At 41.4% G+C, this 23254-nt stretch overlaps 1 protein-coding gene across 2 annotated transcripts in view; it reads left to right on the top strand.

Moving 5' to 3' along the window:
• LOC110527506 (neuroligin-4, X-linked) overlaps window positions 1-11579 on the top strand; it is a 74255-nt gene extending 62676 nt beyond the window's left edge. For both annotated transcript variants that reach the window (XM_021608821.2, XM_021608820.2), the window contains 2 exons: window positions 3225-4014; window positions 7127-11579. In XM_021608821.2, the coding sequence (XP_021464496.1) occupies window positions 3225-4014; window positions 7127-8021 (1685 nt within the window). In that variant the 3' untranslated portion in view covers window positions 8022-11579. The remainder of the gene's footprint in view (window positions 1-3224; window positions 4015-7126) is intronic.
• Window positions 11580-23254: the final 11675 nt, after the last annotated feature.

Below are 23254 nucleotides of genomic sequence, written 5' to 3'. Positions count from 1 at the left end.
TGTGTGACCAGCCAGAGAAAAGTGGTAGGTGGGTATCAAGAACATTAGAATGGCTCAACCCCGTAGCATTATAGTACATTTATATCTCGTTGTTTTAAAAAAAATTATCATTCGAAAGTAGTTTCCTTAGAAATGTGTCATTAAGTGTCATTGTTGTTCTCCTACAGCCCAGTGCACCTCTCATTGTAGTGGAGGCAAACAAAGTCTGCGTCCCAAATGGTATCATATTCCTTGTAGTGCACTTCATTTCTCTGGTCAGAAGTAGTGCAGTATATAGGGAATAGGATGTCATTTGGGACGCCCGCAGAGTTAGACAATTGAATAGCTAGCTGTACTTTCTCTCTCTCTCGTGCTCTTTCTCTCTCTCCTTCTCTGCAGCTGAATCTCACCAGGAGCTGTTTGAGTAAGTGACTGTGAAAACAGCATTACCTAATCAGTCTCCATAGGGCAAAATCCCAGCTAGATCTCAACCAGTTGCGTGATGCAACTTCAGACTTTATTTCCGTCAATATGAATCAATATCAGTTATGGCAGGAAATGGACATGTCTTGCACTCATCCATGGACTTTAATTTCTCTCCATGTCTGCTGTTGCTACTGAGTGACAACAGCAGGAGTAGCCTCAGGGGAAAACATCTAGTTCTGGATTATGTCCAATAAAATAACATACAACGATGAATTCTTCTTTCATCGTCATTCTGTCAGAAGTCCAATTCAAAAATGGAATGCCAAGAGCGTGCGAAGCTGTCATCAAGGCAAAGGGTGGCTACTTTGAAGAATCTCAAACATCAAATATATTTTGATTTGTTTAACACTTTTTGGGTTACTACATGATTCCATGTGTGTTATTCCATAGATGTGATGTCTACAATGTAGAAAATAGTAAAAAATAAAGAAAAACCCTTGACTGGCACTGCATGTACAGTTGAAGTCTGACGTTTACATACACCTTAGCCAAATACATTTAAACTCAGTTTTTCACAATTCCTGACATTTAATCCTAGTAAAAAGTCCCTGTTTTAGTTCAGTTAGGATCACCACTTTATTTTAAGAATGTGAAATATCAGAGTAATAGTAGAGAGAATGATTCATTTCAGCTTTAATTTCTTTCTTCACATTCCCAGTGGGTCAGAAGTTTACATACACTCAATTAGTATTTGGTAGCATTGCCTTTAAATTGTTTAACTTGGGTCAAACTTTCGGGTAGCCTTCCACAAGCTTCCCACAATAAGTTGGGTGAATTTGGACCCAAGTTAAACAATTTAAAGGCAATGCTACCAAATACTAAGAGCTGGTGTAACTGAGTCAGGTGTGTAGGCCTCCTTGCTCGCACAGGCTTTTTCAGTTCTGGCAACACATTTTCTATAGGATTGAGGTCAGGGCTTTGTGATGGCCATTCCAATACCTTGACATTGTTGTCCTTAAGCCATTTTGCCACAACTTTGGAAGTATGCTTGGGGTCATTGTCCGTTTGGAAGACCCATTTGCGACCAAGCTGTAACTTCCTGACTGATGTCTTGAGATGTTGCTTCAATATATACACATAATGTTCCTGCTTCATGATGCCATCTATTTTGGGAAGTGCACCAGTCCCTCCTGCAGCAAAGCACCCCCACAACATAATGCTGCCAACCCCCTGCTTCAAGGTTGGGATGGTGTCACACTTTGAAAGTTCTACATCTTTTTTATTTTTTATTTTTAAAAATTTTATCGCCTTTTCTCCACAATTTCGTGGTATCAAATTGTTAGTAATTACTATCTTGTCTCATCGCTACAACTCCCGTACGGGCTCGAGAGAGAGAGAGAGACGAAGGTCGAAAGCCATGCGTCCTCCGAAACACAACCCAACCAAGCCGTACTCCTTCTTAACACAGCGCGCATCCAACCCGGAAGCCAACCACAACAATGTGTCGGAGGAAACACAGTGCACCTGGCTACCTTGGTTAGCGTGCACTGCGCCCGGCCCGCCACAGGAGTCGCTGGTGCGTGATGAGACAAGGATATCCCTACCGGCCAAACCCTCCCTAACCCGGACGACGCTAGGCCAATTGTGCGTCGCCCCACGGACCTCCCGGTCGCGGCCGGCTGCGACAGAGCCTGGGGAAAATTCTATATCGTGAAGACTTGATCGCTGACATGCAAAACATTTTGGGACTGTATCAGTGGACTAATGAAACAAATATGAAAGATCGTTTTGAGTGGATAATTTCCTTAACATCTGCCACCCTGGTCCCATCACTCACACTAGGAACAAACATTTTACCAACAACCCCCGGAATAAAATCCCTCTCACGAGATTTGGTTCTGGGTTACCGAGGTTAGCCCAGTATCCTATCATCTGGATTGGTGTGGTGATGGAATCGGATTTGCTAGGGCTGTTGTTAGTCAGGCAGCTATGTTCTTGCATCACCACCTTTAGCCAGACCCAGGTGGCATGGAAGCCGTAGCCCCTCATCGCTGCTCCCTTTGTAGGACATGATATGTTTCTATTTCACGGCTCCACGGGCACGCCTCAGCAAGCAGACTGAGGTAAACACAGGAGGCATATGCAACATATTTAAATTCCCTTCTGGTGAGTCAGGCTTTAACTGATATTCTTCATCCAGGGGAAATGGGGGAGAAAAAACGAAATAAACCTCTGTTGCTAACTAGGCCTTGCGGGAGACGTCTTCTGTGGCTCGGAAACGTACTTTTCAAGTCGTCCTTTTTGAGTCACCATCACAAGGATATAAATAGAACTAAGAAAATACTGGAAGAGATGTAACATACAAGAAGTATTCCTAGTGCGCTGTGGCCTATTTGCAGAGTGGCAGTGGCAGACAGACCATAAACATAATTCAGGATGAATAAGTGTCCCGAAGCCTCATTGCAGAATAAACAAATCTTTATTTTATTTTCAGTCTGATTCATTTATTATGACCAGCGTTGACGAGATGTGGTGTCCCTGTCCATCTCCTTAATCATCCTTATGCTGCATATTGTGTCAGTATAGGATAATAGCAGTATACTGTAACTCACCGAAGATGTTACATCAGAATTACTTAAATAATACCAGAAAATACCAATTATTTCTATACTGAGTTAATACCAATGTGGCTGTTCCAGGTGTGTGTATTCTTTAAGCAGTTTTATTGCAAGAAATGTTTTCCATTTGTGAAAAACACCAAACACCATGTGTGAGATTAGACTTAGACTTGTGTCTAACATCAGTTTTCACCCTTTCAGATCTCTTCCAGAAAGCCATCATCCAGAGTGGTACAGCTCTGTCCAGCTGGGCGGTTAACTACCAGCCTGCCAAGTACACACGGATGCTGGCTGAGAAGGTGGGCTGCAACATGCTGGACACCATCGACCTGGTGGAGTGTCTCCAGAGCAAGAACTACAAGGAGCTGATCGAACAGAACATCTTACCCGCAAAGTACCACATCGCCTTTGGCCCCGTCATCGACGGCGACGTCATCCCGGACGACCCCCAGATCCTCATGGAGCAGGGCGAGTTCCTCAACTACGACATCATGCTGGGGGTCAACCAAGGCGAAGGGTTCAAGTTTGTGGAGGGCAGCGTGGACAGCGAGGACGGCGTCTCGGCCAACGACTTCGACTTTGCCGTGTCGGACTTTGTGGATCACCTCTACGGCTACCCGGAGGGCAAGGACACGCTAAGGGAGACCATTAAGTTCATGTACACTGACTGGGCCGACAAGGAGAACCCCGAGACAAGGAGGAAGACGTTAGTCGCACTCTTCACCGACCACCAGTGGGTGGCGCCGGCCGTAGCCACAGCGGACCTCCATGCCCAGTATGGTTCGCCGACGTATTTTTACGCCTTCTACCACCACTGCCAGAGCGACATGAAGCCTAGCTGGGCTGACTCGGCACATGGAGACGAGGTGCCCTATGTGTTCGGGATCCCAATGATCGGACCCACGGACCTGTTCAACTGCAACTTTTCCAAGAACGACGTCATGCTCAGCGCGGTTGTTATGACTTACTGGACTAACTTTGCCAAGACAGGGTAGGTTGTCCAATTCTGTTTATACTACTGTCTGTCAGATTGTTTGTTTCAAGTGGATAAATATCCGTCATGGATCGAGAAGACACGTAGCAAGTTATGGGAGCATAGCTTCGCCTAAACTGAACAAATCAGTGTTTCTAGTCTTATAGAGGCTTTGGTTTTCATTAAGGCTTTGCAGTTTGCAAATATCACTTGATATTTGGATCACGTCTTTGTTTCCTGAACCCTGGGATTAGCCAGGTAGCAGGATGTTTGCGACCCAGTCACACTGAAAATTAATTTTTAGGTGAATAAATAAATTCTTGAAAAGCTTCATAGGCTGTAGAATTCCCTACCCCCGCCCCCGCTGCTTGGCTAGCGTCCAACTGATGCCAGTTCAGCAGGGGATAGATTGGCAACGTTATTGACATGGGGAGGCTCTTTTACTCTGAGTGCTTTTTGCTTTCCCGTAGTGCTGCTTCAAACAAAGCAGGAACCCAAAAGCAAATTCATCGCTTCGAGAGTGCCCGTTTTTCACAAGTCTCTCCAACTGCAGGCAAACACTCCCGTTGCGATCCTCAATTTCCTCTCTAGATAGAGGGTTTTTCAGAAAAAAGGGCTCCCAACAATAGACAGGGGATTCGGAGGGAGGAGAGGCATATCATTAACTACGCATCTCAGTGCTTTGAAAGTGAGTGAAATACAAAATAGAAAAGCACAATACACAGGTAAGCCTTCTTCTTATTCGTAGTGGATAGAGGCCTGAACAGTGAGTGAGGCGTGTGTGTATCCATGCGTGCATGGTTGCGTGCCTTCGTGTTGTTTCTTAGTATACACTACACATACAGGCTATAGCCAAAACTAAAAATTAAGACAGCTGTGAACACATGGCAGACTGGAAAAATATTTTTTTTTTGTTACATCTGCAAAGAGAGGCTTTGTGTCAAGCAGAGGGAGATAGGATTGGATACATTTGTGAGTATCTGAGTAGATACATGGCAGTATTATGTGCAAGCCACCTCCCTCTGGTGAGAAAGCTGAATCTGGGTAGACCGACATGCGGTTTATTTATATCTGTGACTCTGCTATTTCCATAAACCTGCGACGACGAAGTCTCTTAGGACGTGTGGACTAGCCCTCCATCTGAATGTACTTCTGTTATCACACAAGACAGATTGACAGCATGGTGAGAGCACGTGTTTCATGGACCTTCTGAGAGACATGTGAATAGCTTGCTAAGTATGTATCAGCCCGATGGGCACGGGATGGCTGGAGCGTTGTCTTTATTCCAAGTCTTTGGTGTCAGAAGAAAATGGCATATTGTTACAGCAGGCGCTTCCATATGATTTTATCAGGGCTACGGGCCTTTAAGTGATATTGTACCGGGATCCACATGCTAACTGGAGCATATGGACATACACTATGTACAGGATGTAACTATTACTAGACAGTGACTGAATCCATTTCAGGGAGATTATCTTAATTTACCCAGAGGTGACAAATGAGAAGATGTTACTAACAAAAGACTGTAGTGTTTAAAAAATAGTCAGCAAGGCACTAGAGTTTGACACAAAGTACTGTGAGCAATATACCCATTTTGGTAACATCTTTGCAATTGTATAATAGTGGATGTGGCCCATGACGTTCAAAGAGTGATACAACCAAATATACAAGTTCTCTCAAATAGAATGACATAGCAAAACGACACAAGATTAGCTTTGTGTTGAATAATAGCATATTGCACCAGATCTAATTGAATCCTACTCTCCAGGGATGCGCAGACCTATTTTCAATGTTTCTCTCTCTCTCTGTCCGTGCTTCCATTGACAAGTTAGTGACATACTTAGATCCTGCTGTGATCGGTAATGACAGGATTAAACAGTGCTCCATCAGCCGGAGATGCTGTCACACCGGATTAGCCAGTTAAATGTATCCTGATCCCCTGAGACCACTGTTATCTAGTAGGCCGGCTGATGGGACGGATGGAGCTGTGATAAAAGCAGCCTTCTCCCAGTCTCACAGACTCTCTGTACTCGAAGAGCTCGTTTCGGAAGCAGAGCAGACCTCTGGGTACATAGCTATTTAGACGTCTATCAAATATATTTGAGCTAGTCTGCCTGGAGTGCCAGGTGGGCTGGGGTTAGCTGTTTTCCGCCCGTTCAACCGGTTTCATTGGGTCAAGCAAGCTAAATCTAACCCAGCTAAAGTATTTGAAATGATGTCAAATAGTATTTGAACCCATGTCTGCTTCGGAGGTCATCTTGAATGGTCTGATGGGTACTGACTGTCCCCTGGTGCCTGAGTGCAGTGTATGTCTCAAGATGAGGACTTCATTTCTGTTCAGCATTCAGCTGGACATTCCCACTTCCCATTCCATTCCTCTTGCCCTTCCACTCACTCAACAGTGTCAGGCTCCAAGGTTGTCGTCTCGACTGTGCTCCTTGCCTCGGTCTCCCTTTGAAAGTTAATGAAATCACAGTCACAATGTCACAGGCGAATTGCTCGATTCCAACTCTGAGGTAGTCCACTATAATGTCTACTTCAAAATGTCAATGGGAGAATAAAATGGCTACACTACAGTAAAATGTTAACATGATCTAGGACATTGGGACATTTCATACTATTGCAGATTTTTTTCTATGAATAACAGGAGGTGTTTGTTATGAACGTTAAAAATGGGGGCACAGGATATGCTTTGTAAGAATCAATTATTTGAGTCGTGTAACTGTACAGTAGTATGACTCGGCACTAAAGTGAATCTACTGCGTAGTTTTAGTGGCCATTTGTGATTTTATCTATAGATTCCCTTCAGTGGGCTTAAAGAAAATATATATATATATATTACAGAGGTAATAATGACCGCATTGACTCACTTGGGAGGAATATAACATAACATTTCTTTCTAGTATATTTTAATATTTTGGGTCAATAATTTTCAATTTCACAAGCATTGACTCACAAGCCTGGAGATAAAATAGTGCTTAGGTGGCCATTATTCAGAATGCTTCCCTTTTCTCTCTCTCTTTTTCTCTCTTTTTTAAACATTTTGTAGAATACTGTCCTGGAAAGGACAATTGAAATAATAATTTCATAATTACAAATGTTTTTTTTATTTTTATCTTCTCTATTTCAGAGATCCAAACCAGCCCGTTCCTCAGGACACCAAGTTCATCCATACAAAACCCAACCGCTTTGAAGAGGTTGCCTGGTCGAAGTACAACCCCAAGGACCAGCTCTACCTGCACATCGGCCTGAAACCCAGGGTCAGGGACCACTACCGGGCCACTAAGGTAGCCTTCTGGCTGGAACTAGTTCCACACCTCCACAACATAAATGAGTTGTTCCAGTATGTATCCACAACGACCAAGATACCGCCGCAGGACACCACTCCGTTTCCTTACACCAAGCGTTTCCCGGGGAATCGGCCTTCTACCACCCGCCACCCTGGGGTTCCCTCCGCTAACACCAAGCAGACCACCGACCAGCGGAAAGGTGAGGACCTCACCGACGAATCAGCCGTGGTTATCGAGACTAAACGGGACTATTCCACGGAGCTGAGCGTCACCATCGCCGTGGGAGCCTCGCTGCTCTTCCTCAACATCCTGGCGTTCGCCGCGCTCTACTACAAGAAGGACAAGCGGCGGCATGAGTCAAACCGGCGCGGGCCAAGCCCACAGCGTATCTCCGCCGGGCCGGCCAACGCGGCGGTCTGCGCCAATGACATCGCCCACCTGCAGAGCGAGGAGCTGATGTCCCTGCAGATGAAGCAGCAGCAGCAGACGGATCATGAGCACCACCACGAGTGTGAGTCGCTCCAGGCCCACGACGCGCTGCGCCTCACCTGCCCGCCCGACTACACCCTCACGCTGCGTAGGTCGCCAGACGACATCCCCCTCATGACGCCCAGCACCATAACCATGATCCCCAACTCGCTGGCCGCCATGCAGCCGCTTCACAACTTCAACACGTTTGGCGGCAGTCAGAACAGTACCAACCTGCCCCATGGACACTCCACCACCAGGGTATAGCTCAATGTGGAGAAGTCAAACGTCCATGTGGCCTGGCCTGTGTTGGACAAACACGGAGGAACGAGAGCAGAGTGACTGACTGTGTTTCACACAGAACTCGTCTCCGTGGACGAGATGTTATTTTGCTACCATGCCTTCTTGAACAGTATATATCAAAGTCAAATATGAACTTCTAATGACGTGTTTGAAAAGTGACTGTTACCATAGTAACGCCGTTTTCAGAGTGAAGCTTCTCGAATGAATCGAAGAGAGTTTTACCAAAAGATCAACACCTGAAGACAAGTGGAATAATCGGCTTTAGAATGCTTGAAAAAACAATACAAAACACAAAGGGTTACAGTGATGACAAGGATTACTCAAATATCTTTTTGTGCCATTTAAGTACATCAGAGGACGATAACACACAATTGTGCAGTGAAATACCACTCTACTGCATTGGTAAAGTATGACAGACTAGTCATGGGCACTGAATTTGAAACTACCCCCCAGCCTGAAATGTATTTATGAAAACTTTGTAAAAAAAAACAAAAAAACAGTATATAGTTGTGAGTGAAAATAAACAAAAAAAGAGAACTTTAAAGAACTTCTATTGTTGTTTGAGTTTAACTATGGCTTTTCCAAGCGTGTTCTTTCTGTTGAGGTGAGTGTAAATAAACAGTATCAGCCATTATTCATTTTTTGTTGTTGTATTAAAATCTGTTTTCACAGCAGCAGATTTAAAAAATAAAAAAAAACACTATCCATTTTGGGAGAATACTGTGCATCGTCTAGACAACCATTATATTATCCCGTGTGTCCTTTGGATCCATTTCTGACACAACGCTAGTCCGGGAACTGCTTTATAAACTCCATTTTCAGACAGCATTCTGATTCTGTCTCAAAATGAGGTTCGATAGCTTGAGTCCATTTTTTTTTTGTCACCCGATTCATCTTGTTCTGCTTTTAATCGTTTTGTTTGTAGGCTTTTTTTTTTTTTAAACATTTATGTCTAGCAGCAATCTCACCACTGCCTGAGCTTCAAATGTGACCAGAAATGTATTACTTAGAAAAAAAAGGCAGTGGATTTTGGTATCAATATTAGTTGGATATGTTTGTAAAGAAGTATATGTTAGATATTTCAAATTGTCATATGCTAGCAATATGTAAAGTATTGTGCCAGGCTTTTGATATGTTGGGTTACTACAACACAAGTGAATGAATGTAAATAATAATAATGATACATGATATTATTAATAATAACAAGTATAAGTACAATATGAAGTCAACATTAACCCAAATTATTTCCGTTCTGCATCCTATTACCCAAAAAAAAACTAAAGCCAAGTCCATATAAAAAGGTTTATAATAATGCTACATTTGTAAAATCCATGAAATAAAAATATATCCTTACCATTGGTCCATCAACTGTCAAGATACCAAGGGTTTTGATGTAGGATTTGAAATGATTTTAGTTTGTCTGATATTGTTTGCAGTTTTGCCTTAAGTGATAGATGATATTTCTGGCTGGACACCTGTATAAAGATTTTCTGCAGCATTTTTAATAAAATATCACAGTATTTTCTAAAGAAAAGCTTCATGGACATTTTTGTTTTTTTAAATGTGAGTTTGTAAGAAATGTTGGATGATGCGCAGGATTTGGAACACGTGCTATTGAATAAGACCCCTTCTTCATTTGCTGTCTAACACAATGAAGCCATGCGTTTCCATATAAATGGATATACTGTGTCCTGTTGCAATTCCGTCCTCTACTCCTATTCACTTTGTGCAGAATCACTCCTCATGAACCTCATGAAGTTATCAATTTAGAGTTTATCAATTTAACAACCAACACTTTTAAAATGTTATATATCGGGATTTTGTAAATAGTTTAGCCGATCCAAATCCATTGACTTGCAGACTTGATAAATTGCCACTCTGCTCAGTAAGGGGAAAGAAAAAACTGGCACACGTATGAGCTGAATAGCCCAGTGTGTAGCTACATTGGGTTTGCAGGGTCTCTAGTGGTATTTGCATACAAAGGGTTTGCATCCTGTATGGTGTAAAATTGCTTTACAATGATGTCCCTCTTTCCTTCCCACGGGTCAATGTATTGATCTCTCTTCAAACTAACTTGACAGAAGGAAAATCTAAAAAAATGTTGCAATTCAATCCATTTTCTTTGCAGTTCCTGGGGCGAAGTAGATGTCTTTGACATTTGTAGACTTACAGTGTATAAGGCCCCGATGCAAGAGGTTGGGGGCGAAGAAAATGGTTGTCATTATGAGGCAGAAAAAAAAGTGCCAAGATCATTTAATATGTTGTCTTCCTTAGTTACATGATCTGTCTAGTCTGGTTCTGTCTCAAACTGCATGTCAAAATATATATCTTAAGACAACCAGTGAAAACACAGGACCATGCATGGAGTGTGTCTGTAGAGTAGACCAGGGCTCCGTCCCAAATTGGACCCTATTGCCTTTACAGTGCACTACTTTTGACAAGAGCCCTATGGCCCTATAAAAAGAGTAGGGTGTCATTTTGGACACGCAACAGCTCTTCTTCTTAATTGGCATGTTGTTTATGCTAGGGGTAATGGGGTGGGGTTCACTGAGCATGAATACTCCAGACTCGACTGGAAGTTAATTAAGCCAGGCTACAGTGTTCCATCACTCAGCTCAGAGTCAGGCAGCTCAGCCTGGGACATGCTCAGCTCGGTCCCACCACCGTCTGTCATTCAAGTCCCTCGGCTCTCCAAGCAGCCATTACCGAGTGGTATCGATCGCCATGGTGACAAGGTAGCAAACCAAATAAAGAGTGGGCAGGAATGAGGGAGGAGTCTGACTCCCTACCATTGGGGAAGGGCCTAAAAGGGCCTACCATTGGGGAAGGCATAAAGTCCACTGTAACCAGCTTATAGCTCGCTAGTACACAGCCATTGCTACTACTACACCCTCCCTTCACATTATTGCTGTGTGGTGTTTTTCTTCCAACGATGCATTTAGATGCAGGTAAATACCTCTTGCATCGAAGTCAGTTGATTGCATTCCCTCCCTAGGTGGCAGGACCCTAATAGATGAATATGAAATCTTCTAAGCCAATATATATGCTGAACAGTTAAGTGGAGAGGAACTCTCATCTGTGTGTGGTGAAGACCTGACTGGCTGCCACGGTAATGATAATGGCCAAGAGAAAATTCCCCTTTGACTTTTTTCATGATTTTTACTTTGAGAAACATATTGTCCTCTTCTCACCTTCTCAGTACTTGTCAATAGTTTTTAAATCAGTTGTGCAGAGAGAAAGAGAAAGAGACATGGAGCTATTTCAGTGGCAACAAAAATTGTATTTGAATTCCATAATGTCGATTTCATATTAGGATATTACATTAGAATGCCACAATTTAGTTTTTGTATTAGGATATTGAATTAGAATTCCATAATTTTGAATTTGTATTAAGATATTGCATTTGAATGTAAGACTTTGTAATGCACAAATGTAATAATTGAATTCATAAATTAAGCTTGAATGAATATTGCAATTCGTTTTAAAATGAAATAAAAATGTGTGTCCCGTTTCACGAAGCTAGGCGTATGTCTCACATATTTCATTTTTTTGGGGCAGAAATACCTTCTGGAACATGTGAACTTTCGTGTGCCTTAATAACAAACTTGTATGCCATCTGTAAATATGAATAAAATTGTTAAATTACGAGCCTAGTTGGTTTAGCCAAAAGACAAGACTCTTCCAGCTAGCCATGATTGGCTGCGATAATGTCAAGAGACGAGTTCAGATTGGTCTGCCATGTAGCACACTTCTGCCTATAATGTGATCTTCTCAGTATGTGTAGATAATCTTTGCTACCGCATCTTTTTTTGAAAGACATAACGTTTGCCATGGGGAATTGCAAAAGTGTTGCTACTGCTCTCAACAACATTGCTGCCCAGAATTTAGCAGGCGCTATTGACAAAGATCAGAAAGTTGAGATGGACTACTTTCTGCACACGGTCCGTGAGAACCGGGGTGCCTTGACACAACAATGGGCCAGACAAGCTGTAGCTAGCTACAACCCAAACATAAAATACATGCTGCCTTGAAGTGTTCATCCATGTATACGGACGGGTAAGTCGAACTACATTTTCAGATATTATATGTTTCTAATTTTGTCAAAAAGTCATATTCATTGAAAGTTAAAGAGTACTGTTAGCTAGCTAGCGAATGTTTGCTTGCTGGCTCACTAGCTAATGTTACGTGTATGATCTGTGTAGTAGTATTATCTGTATCTCAGAAAACCATTTGCATTGCTCGTTATGGACTAATGTTCGGCAGTTAGCTAACATTGAACCTGTTTAGTTAGCTTTAGCTACCTGCAGATTCATACTCCAGCATTTCATGCACGGTGGCTAGCTATGACAAACTGTTTGTACTGTAGCTATGGGTTGGGATTATGGTTCATTGTTTAGCTAGCTACAAGTATAAACAAAATACTCTACTTTGCCAGATAATTAATTACATGATTCATCAAGTTAGCCAGGTGTGTCTGGGGGTGATTAAGGCCATCTATTTGTATCTGGACAATTTCAAAGTTAGATTGGAATATAGGCCAAGGATTAGATAAAGTGTATTTTTGCCTGGAGTTTTCTTATTGTGGGCTACTACTTTCACCACGTTGTTTGTTTACGACACTACCTTACTCACTCTGTTTAGCACTTGGCCTCACATGTAAATCCTTCAAGAGATGGGTGGAGCTAAGGCTTAAGAGGCTGTAAATGATTTGGAATAGATGAAGATAAAGAGCTCTCCAGTAGGTGTAACAAAACATTCAAGGGGTATTTTCTCAAAAGTGGGGCTAAAGGTCAACTTTCAAAGCAAAATTACTTTCCCATTGTTCCTCAACTGCAGTAAATACAATTTTCTAGCTCTGAGTCTAGCTCTATTTTTATCCAATGTAAAAAACACAATTTCAAATTTTGCTACATAAGACCGAATCGATGCAGTCGGTCACATTTAATTGAATATTCAAATTCAGTATTTATATAGTCCGTTTCAAAATGGTTTATATTGCATTCATTACCTGTGTATCAAGTTTACAAACAATAATTTCAAGTTCATCAAAGTGGTGTTGGTGGGTCAGTAAGAGGCACTCTTTCCTCGGATGGGACGTTAAACGGGTGTCCTGACTCTATGTGGTCGATAAAGGTTCCATGGCACTTATTATATGAGTAGGGGTGTTAACACATATGTCCTGGCCAAATTTCCAATCTGGCCCTCATACCATCATGGCCACCTAATCATCCCCAGCTTGCAATTGGCTCATTCATCCCCCCCTCCTCTCCCCTGTAACGATTCCCCAGTTCACTGTTGTAATTGCCAATGTGTTATCAGTCAACTTACCTGGTAATATAAAGAAAACAAAAATCCATATATTCAACTTCTCAGAGGTATTCAGTTTCAGATCAGAAATGTAACTCTAAATTCAGATTCAAAACCAGAGACAAAATCCTGGTACTTTTCCAACCAGGAAAGGTAGATAACAGATATAATTAAATGCTCTTTGTTGTAAACAGAAGCTTCTGGCAGCTTTTGAAGCCAATGTGGCACATAGAATTGATTTTCTTCCTATGAATTTGGTTTTAGCATTTGAACCGTTTTGGGTATGAGTTAATGTGGCATCGTTACCCATCGCTCCACAAAAGCCGCGGCCCTTGCAGAGCAAGGGGAACTACTACTTCAAGGTCTCAGAGCAAGTGACGTCACCAATTGAAATGCTATTTAGCTCGCACCAACTAAGCTAGCCGTTTCACATCCGTTACACTCACCCCTCTTTTGACCTCCTCCCTTTCCACAGCAACCAGTGATCTGGGTCAACAGTATCAATGTAACAGTATAACTTTAGACCGTCCCCTCGCCCATACACGGGCGCGAACCAGGGACCCTCTGCACACATCAACAACAGTCACCCCTCGAAGCATCGTTACCCATCGCTCCACAAAAGCCGCGGCCCTTGCAGAGAAAGGGGAACTACTACTTCAAGGTCTCAGAGCAAGTGACGTCACCGATTGAAACGCTATTTAGCTCGCACCAACTAAGCTAGCCGTTTCACATCCGTTACATTAGCACACTTAGCTCAAGCCCATGGGGAGGAGCTCAGGAAACTAACACAAGTCTTCAAGTGTCCAGCAAAGTTACTAATAAAAGATTGTGGTTCATCAAACCACCTCGGCCACATTTCACCACTTTGACCTCATACTCAGAGATCACGGCACCATATATAACTGACTGGGTTCGACGTCAGGCCCACAACAGGACTTTCTTGGCAAACAGAAGCAGAAGATGTAAGGAGTGCGTACTGGCGGCAGAGAAGTCAGACGCAGGAGAGCAAAAACTGTGTTTCCAACGGCGCAGTTTAATAATATAAACCCACCGGAAACCAGAACAATAAATAAATGGGTACAAAACCCGACGCACACCAGACATAACGTGCACAAGCACTTACAAATGAACAATACCGGACAAGGGCATGGGGGGGGGGGGCAGAGGGTTAAATACACAACATGTAATTGATGGAATTGAAACCAGGTGTGTGGGAAGACAAGACAAAACAAATGGAAAATGAAAGGTGGATCAGCGATGGCTAGAAGACTGGTGACGTTGACCGCCGAATGTCCCCCGAACAAGGGACCGACTTTGGAAGAAGTCGTGATAGAAGGATCTGTGCAGCCCATTTAATGGGCAACTATACCTGAGACCTGAAGACAAGTGTTAGTTTGACTGATGGGGTTTTAACCCAGGTCTCCTGTTTGCCAGACAATGCAACTTTTCAGGTCTCAGAAAAGTAACTCATCACGCGAGTGTGGTCACCAAACCACATGTTTTACATTTCACTCCCCTTTGACCTCCTTGAAGAGACCCATCCAAGTCACAGGACCAATTCCTAGGATTTAGATCAGCAGGCCAACACAGTCTTAACCCAGTCAATCACATTGTTGTGGAAATTCTTACACAGGGACACTGAAAGTCAATCTTAAATGAATCATTGTTTATTTGTCTGCACGCTGGAGAGGTTCCAACCAACTCAATGCACCATAGTACACGTGTCTGTCAGAAAACTCTGTCGGGGCAGTCCCAACCGTTGTCTTATATATCTACCATTCCAGTGTTTAATTGCTATATTGTAATTACTTCATCACCATGGCCTATTTATTGCCTTACCTCCCTTATCCTGCCTCATTTGCACACACTGTATATAGGCTTTTTCTACTGTATTATTGACTGTATGTTTGTTTATTCCATGTGTAACTCTGTGTTGCATGTGTCGAACTGCTTTGCTTTATCTTGGCCAGGTCGCAGTTGTAAACGAGAACTTGTTCTCAACTAGCCTACCTGGTTTAAATAAAGGTGAAACAAAAATAAATAAATAAAATATGGCTATACACAGACAAGTTATATTTGCATGATTTAGCATAATTAATTAATCATTACCGTTTTGTTTCATTCATGTGACCGACCAATACTGTTTCATAACACCTCACGAGTATTCTCCTCTCTAAGCTGAAACCTTGAAACTGAGATATCTTTCATTTGATCTCAAAACACGGTCATTCGTTCTCAAAACACGGTCTGGGCGTACTGCAAAATTGCATCTACTGATAGGTGTGATTTGTACAGTCAGCCACTTGCATGAACACAGACATTTGTTAATAGAAAAGCACATGAAAAGAACACAGAAATTACTTATAAGAATATTATTAGTTATAAGAATAGAACAAATATTCCCTCCTCTTATCACTCTGTTTGATAATAGTCCTTAAAACCTGTTGAGGATATGGCAGATATACGCCCCCTTTGGAGAGATTGGGTACCCCTAGTAAACTGGAAAAAAAATCTTTCAAAAATTGTTAATATATGCAAATAAAAATTATTATTGGATAGAAAACACTCTAAAGATTCTAAAACCGTTGGAATTATGTCTGTAAGTATAGCAGAACTCACAGGGCAGGCATTCTTCCAAACTAGTTTCTGTGGCCATGAAAGTTGGAGCAACTTTGACGTCATGCCCCCACCCCTCCCAACCAGCTATGATTCTGGGGACACTTTCTATCTCTTCCGCTAGATGTCCTCTTTCATTAGAGCTTCAAACCGTTCAAATCGCGCGAGAATTGACCCTATGGGAGTGAAATTAGTGCGTGCCACGAGAGAATAGGCTGTGCGTATGGGCGCGAATTGGTCACAGTCATTCCTTTGTTTCCAGCACTGAAGAGAAGGGCAGACGATGGGCGATTGAATTGAAGTTTGTTTTGCACGTCTAAAACATCATAAAGCTTGCTTCTGCACTTAGTTTGACCTGTTTAGTCGACATATAATGTGTAATTTTGAAGTTTTGATGCGCAACTTATCCGGACCAGAGGACGTTTTGGGTGCATTTCAGCTGATGTTATTAGCAGTAGCTAATACAAAGACGCAAGACTTGAAACCAAACGATGTATTGGGTAAGTATGAAGCCTTCCAGAACATTCTGAACGAAGACCATCGAAGGTAAGGGAATATTTATGCTTAAATCTGTGTTTCTGTTGACTCCAACATTACGTGGAAATGTAGCTTGGAACTGAGCGCTGTCTCACAATATGGAATAGTGTGCGATTTCTGTAACGTTAAAAATAAATCTAACACAGCGGTTGCATAAAGAAGCAGTGTATCTTTCTAACTATATGTAGAACATGTATATTTAGTCAAAGTTTATGATGTCTATTTTACGTTATCTTGCCGCGCTACATAGATTTCCTGCGGGCGTTTTTGAGTAATTTCTGAAGGTGAACTCACTGTAAATGGACATTTATGGATATAAATGGCATATTATTGAAAAAAAAAAATATGTACTGTGTAATATGTCATATTACTGTCATCTGATGAAGATTTTCAAAAGGTTAGTGAGCGATTTATTTTTTAATCCTGCGTTTGTTGATTGCATGTTTTGGCTATTGAAATGAGCTGTGTCTGGTGGTGGTTTTACATATATATGTGCTATGTTTTCGCCGTAAAACATTTTAGAAATCTGACTTGCTGGCTAAATGAACAAGATGTTTATCTTTCATTTGAGCTATTGGACTTGTTAATGTGTGGAGGTTAAATATTTTTAAGAATATTTTTGCGTTCCATGCGCCACCGTTCCAGCTGCACGTGGGAGGGTTGATTCCCAATTGGGAACCAGTATCGTAGACAGGTTAAATTTTAAGTGTCACGAACGTTGTCTTGAAAATGACCGGACCAAGGTGCAGCGTGGTGAGTGTACATTTTCCTTTATTTTTAAATTTCACCAACAAAACAATAAACAACAAAAACTAAGGCTCCGTAAGGCTATACATGCACAAACGGAGACAACTACCCACAAATACAAAAGGAAAAAAGGCTGCCTAAGTATGATTCCCAATCAGAGACAACGATAGACAGCTGTCCCTGATTGAGAACCATACCTGGCCAAAACATAGAACATAGAAAACTAGCTGCTGAAATCTTATCAGCTAGAGAGGCACATCGCCTTACAGCATGCTGATAACATTTCACAGGGAAGAAAAAGAGAACACGTTATAACAGTTTCACACCAAACTTGCTAAGAATGAGATTGTTGCAGGGTTAGCGCAAGCTACAATCTAGTGTCTCTACTCTAGCTTTACGATGCCCCATATAGCTGAATTGGGCACCTTCTAAAGTAAACACTTGTAATCTTAATCTTTCTGACTTGTTGCATTGACATACAATTCTGTACAAACTGTCCCAAATGTCCCCACTGTGTCTCTCACAGCCTGTTTGAGTTCAGTGTGTACTGGCGGCCATCTATTGTTCCACAGGAAGGTGATCATTAGGTTGTCATCTGAATGCCAATTATCATTCACTTTGTTACATTCACTCGTCTCCATGATCTGTTTCCATCAACTAAAACCTTTCTATACTTTCCAGTGGAAAAAAAACATTCTCAATCAATACTCCTAACACACACAGATCACTCTCACACCACATTTGTCTTTTTTCCCTATTGCAAGGTTTAAAAGAAAACAAGAAAAATGATAGCTGTCTCCAAATTGTCAGGCATTGTTTTCATTTTAGTATACCTTCGAAAAGTTACTGTATATTTTTATCACCAATCTCTGTTGGATATTCTTCAGTATTTATTAAATGTTTATTATTTTAAGATTCATATGTAATGCTTTGGAGGGATCCATGTGTATTAACTGGGTTGGCACTTTCTCATCCACAGTAGATGCTGCACTCGGTCCATAATAAGTCTGGCACATGAATATAACACAGAAATGAGTTGTAAGAATATTATTAGTTCAAAGAATAGCACAAACATAAAAATGTCCCTTACAACATGTTACCCTTATAATGACTACCCTTGCCGGAGACTTGAAAATATATCTTCTGGTTGCTCATCTCATAAGCATGTATCACCAAACAGCGCTCTTTTGATGAGTAACCTTTCTGGATCTTGAGGACTGTTATTAATGTAGCAGATGGGGATCTGTGAAACTCACTCCTTAGATTGAAGTGTCCCCCCCTTACGCAATAGGCATCTCGTCAACCGACAGTTGTAAATCATGCGGCAGCTTGTGTCACGATTGCAGATTTTAGAGAAACAACAAATGTCGGTACATATGTGTCTTATATCTGCCGAAAGCTTAAATTCTTGTTAATATAACTGCACTGTCCAAAAATGCCATGCCATTGTTTGAAGAGAGCGTCTAACAACAAAACACTTTTTTCACCGTGATAGGTTTGATAAATTCACCTCTGAAGGTGAAATGTGTACTTACATTCTGAAATCTTGCTCTGATTTATCATCCAAAGGGTCCCAGAGATAACATAAAGTTTAATTTGGTTAGATAAAATCCTTTTTCATACCCTAAAAAGGTCCATATAGCATGCACGATCGATTTTGTATTTCTACTCGTTCAATTTGCAAAGAAAGGAATCTTTGAAAATCTAACCCTAAACGTTGTTTCAACCTGTCAAATCACGTTCATATATATTCCTCAGAGATCCTAGAATGTATCCAGACTTCACTATATTATTAGAGGTGTAGTATACCCTATAGGACACCAAATTTTGTCAGAGAGCAACACCTTCATGGCACGCCGATGACATAGGTGGTCTTCACTTGAACAACTCTAACTTTGTCAAATAAGCACCAATCCCTGTATCTGTCATAAAATGTAGCTACTAACCTTGTGCGACAGCATGCCTTTCCTTTTGGACAAAAATTAAACGAATATTCAGAGTTCTAAAGTTATGAAAACGGGTTGTTTTGCAAATGTTGAACTTATCATATGGCTACTAATACTGTAAAAGCTAAATCAAAGTCCAAGTATACAGATTTGACGATATTCTTGCAGAAAAATGTAATATGAATGCAAATGTCTCCTTCACGATTTGCCCAAATGTACCTGGGTGACTTCAAACTAAATGTCATGTAGTTCGCTCATACTTCAAGTAATCCATCTGAAACTTTGGAAATATACTGCTCTCATCGTGTGGAGTGATGGCTAGAACTGGGACCTTTCTGTCACATTTCAAAGATGGTGGTAGAAAAAAACTTTTTTTTTTTCTTTGTATATTCTTCTACCAGATCTATTGTGTTACATTTTCCTACATTCAATTCACATTTCCACAAACTCCATAGTGTTTCTTTTGAAATGGTACCAAGAATATGCATATCCTTGCTTCAGGGCCTGAGCTACAGGCAGTTTGATTTGGTATATCATTTTAGGCGAAAATTGAAAAAAAGGGGGCTATCCCTAAGACTTTTAGCACGATGCATTGGAATACTTCAGGAGGGCAGTCACTTGTGTTTTCAAGGCAGAATTCCTGAGTTTGAGTCTCCGTTTGAGCTGAAGCAGGGGGAGCGATACTCTCTAAGCAGGCAGTGTGACATCCTTCACAATGGTGCCACTGCACTCGGACCTAAGCTACAATCTAGTGTCTCTCCTCACATTTTTAGGGCACAGCTCTGTCTCTAGAAGCCTTGCCTTTCCAAATCATAACTATAATTATTTATATATTACCCAACCTAAACATGTCCTTGTCTGGAATTGTTTATTGTAAGTGCATGTGCACGTTTATCTGTTGTGCGACGGGTTTGTACCCATTGATTGTTTGTTCTGGTTTCCGGTGGTTTTTATTATTAAACTGCACTGTTGGAAACACAGTTTTTGTTCTCCTGCGCCTGACTTCTCTGCCGCCAGTACGCACCCCTTACACTCACTTTTCTTATCACCTGTGGCAATGACAGATTGGTATTTCAATGCATTCTTAGTCTAAATTACTAGATTTTGAAGTGTGCAGACCTCCACAATAGACCTGATACCCCAAATAAAGAAGATACCTGTTATGACTTCTATGAATGGTGAGTGGAGGAGTCAAGCGCAGAGAGCAGGTCATTCCGTACGTGGATCTTTTATTCCAAAGACAGCGGAGACACGGACATGCAAAACACAAGGGCGCATGAAACAACCCGTCCAAAATACACAGGACTAAAACTGTCCGGAAAAATAGAGATCACACTAATACACCAACACCAATAAACAGAGAACAAGCCCGCACAATACCCAGCGGGCCTAGTGCCCTTAAATAGCCTACAAACAAAACTAACTCAAAACAGGTGTAACCAATTAGACCCAATTAACAGAAACAAAAGGAAAGGGAATCGATGGCAGCTAATAGGCCGGCGGCGACAACCGCCGAGCGCCGCCCGAACAGGAAGAGGCACCATCTTCGGCGGGATTCGTGACAATACCCCAAATATTTTTTGGGGAACAAGCCTAAATCAATTACGGGCATGGTTGACCACCCTCCTCGTTCCCCAGTACACATCCTTCCTCTCGTTTCTTCATGTTCTTCTTCAGATAGTGTATGTTCTTTCTTTTACTGGCAAATGTTCAAAGGGAATGGCCCTTGATAATGTCTCTCACCCGAGCCGCCAATGTTCTTTGTCCATTCTCTTCATGCTCACAGGCTGCTGGCTCGGACTCCGGTCTCACAGTAGATGTGGTGCTGCTCTCCCAAAGCCTTGCCTCAGGAAGCTTTTCAAAGGGAGAGATACAGAATCATTGATAAACATGAAAGAAAAATTGATAGCGGACATTCCATCAGTCCCGGAAGAAAGAAAATAAATATGTATTTATGCTACACTTGTCATGTATTGTCATGTTGTGTCCTGTTCCTGTTCTTTCTTTTCACCCTGTCTCCCTCTGCTGGTCGTATTAGGTTACCTTTTCTTCCCCTCTTTCCCCCAGCTGTTCCTTGTCTTCTCTAACTACCTCGTTCACCCCTTTTCCCACCTGTTCCCTTTTTCCCTCTGATTAGGTCTCTATATCTCTCTCTGTTTCTGCTTCTGTCTTTGTCGGATTCTCGTTTGTGTTACTCATGCCTGAACCAGACTATCGTCGTGTTTGCTGCAACCTTGTCCTGTCCTGTCGGAATCTGCCTGTTCATCTAACCTTGTCCTGTCCTGTCGGAATCTGCCTGTCCATCTGAGCCTACGTGTGTTTCGTCATTAAAGAAACTCTGTTTTGTTAATTCGCTTTTGGGTCCTCATTCACGCACCTGACAACACTTTAATCAGTCCTAAAAAATCTTAATTATTAATCGAGTTTGCAGCATCTTGGGCAGGAAGTCTCAATAAACCCATGCGTATACAGAATTATACTTCAGACACATTTATACTTCAGGCATATCAGATGATACTGTGTCCCTTATAGCTGAATTGGGCACCTTCTAAAGTAAACACTTGTAATCTTAATCTTTTTGACCTTTTGCATTGACATACAATTCTGTACAAACCGTCCCAAACTTCCCCACTGTGTCTCTCACAGCCTGTTTGAGGTCCGTGTGTACTGGCGGCCATCTATTGTTCCACAGGAAGGTGATCTCTAATCCAAACAACAGATGTCATAAACACGAGAGCAGTGGACCAGGCCTTGAAGAGTGAGCAGCCTCTAATTTAATATCAGTCCCAATGCTCAATCCCTCTGTTTTACTCCTTCAAATGTCTAAGATATTGTATCATTAGGTTGTTATCTGAAAGCCAATTATCATTCACTTTGTTACATTCACTCATCTCCATTATCTGTTTCCTTCAACTAAAACCCTTCTACTCTTTCCAGTAGAAAAAAACCCATTCTCAATCAATACTCCTAATATACACAGATCACTCTCAAACCACATTTGTCTTTTTTCCCTATTGCAAGGTTTAAAACAAAACAAAGCAAAAATCAAAGCTGTCTCCATATTGTAAGGCATTGTTTTCATTTTAGTATACCTTCAAAAGTTACAAAATATTTTTATTACCAATCTCTGTTGGATATTCTTCAATATTTATTAAATGTTTATTATTTTAAACATTATTTAAACATGATTATTTAATTGTAACTACCCATCCCGGATCCGGGAAAATTGTCATCAACTGACACTAAGTAGCATAACGCAACGGAAAAAAATCTTACTATAAAATATTCATATTCGTGAAATCACAAGTGAAATATATTCAAACACAGCTTAGCCTTTTGTTAATCACCCTGTCATCTCAGATTTTGAAAATATGCTTTACAGCCAAAGCAAGACAAGCATTTGTGTAAGTTTATCGATAGCCTAGCATAGCATTATGCCTAGCTAGCAGCAATCTGGTCACGAAAATCAGAAAAGCAATCAAATTAAATAGTTTACCTTTCACTCACGAGACTCCCAGTTAGATAGCAAATGTTCCTTTTTTACAGAAAAATAATTTTTGTAGACAAAAATACTTGATAGCGATACAGTTAAACAACCGGAAATTGCGGTCACGACAACACTGAAAAATATTCCAAATTAGCTCCAGTATATCGACAGAAACATGGCAAACGTTGTTCATAATCAAGCCTCAAGGTGTTTTTCAAATATCTATTAGATAATATATCAACCGGGTCAGAGCTTTTTTCAGTAAGACCGGATGGAAAAATGGCTACCTCTGTCTTTTGCGCGAGAAATACACGAAGAGCCAACAGGTGGACACTGACGCAATGTTGTCGTTCAGGCTCATTTTTCAAAATAAAAGCCTGAAACTATGTCTTGTGATACTAGACACATTAACTTAAGGAAGCCATAGAAAGATGAATCTCGTTGATATCCCATTCACTGCTCAATAGGGAAGCATAGGAAGGGACTCTTATTTAGAAACCGCTGCGTTCCTGATTGGATTTTTCTCATTCTTTTGCCTGCAATATCAGTTCTGTTAT

This window comes from Oncorhynchus mykiss, chromosome 7 (assembly GCF_013265735.2).
Source record: "Oncorhynchus mykiss isolate Arlee chromosome 7, USDA_OmykA_1.1, whole genome shotgun sequence".
Classification (NCBI taxonomy): Eukaryota; Metazoa; Chordata; class Actinopteri; order Salmoniformes; family Salmonidae; genus Oncorhynchus; species Oncorhynchus mykiss.
The sequence above is the reverse complement of the archived record's forward strand: the minus strand, read 5'-3'. Positions and strand labels throughout refer to the sequence as shown.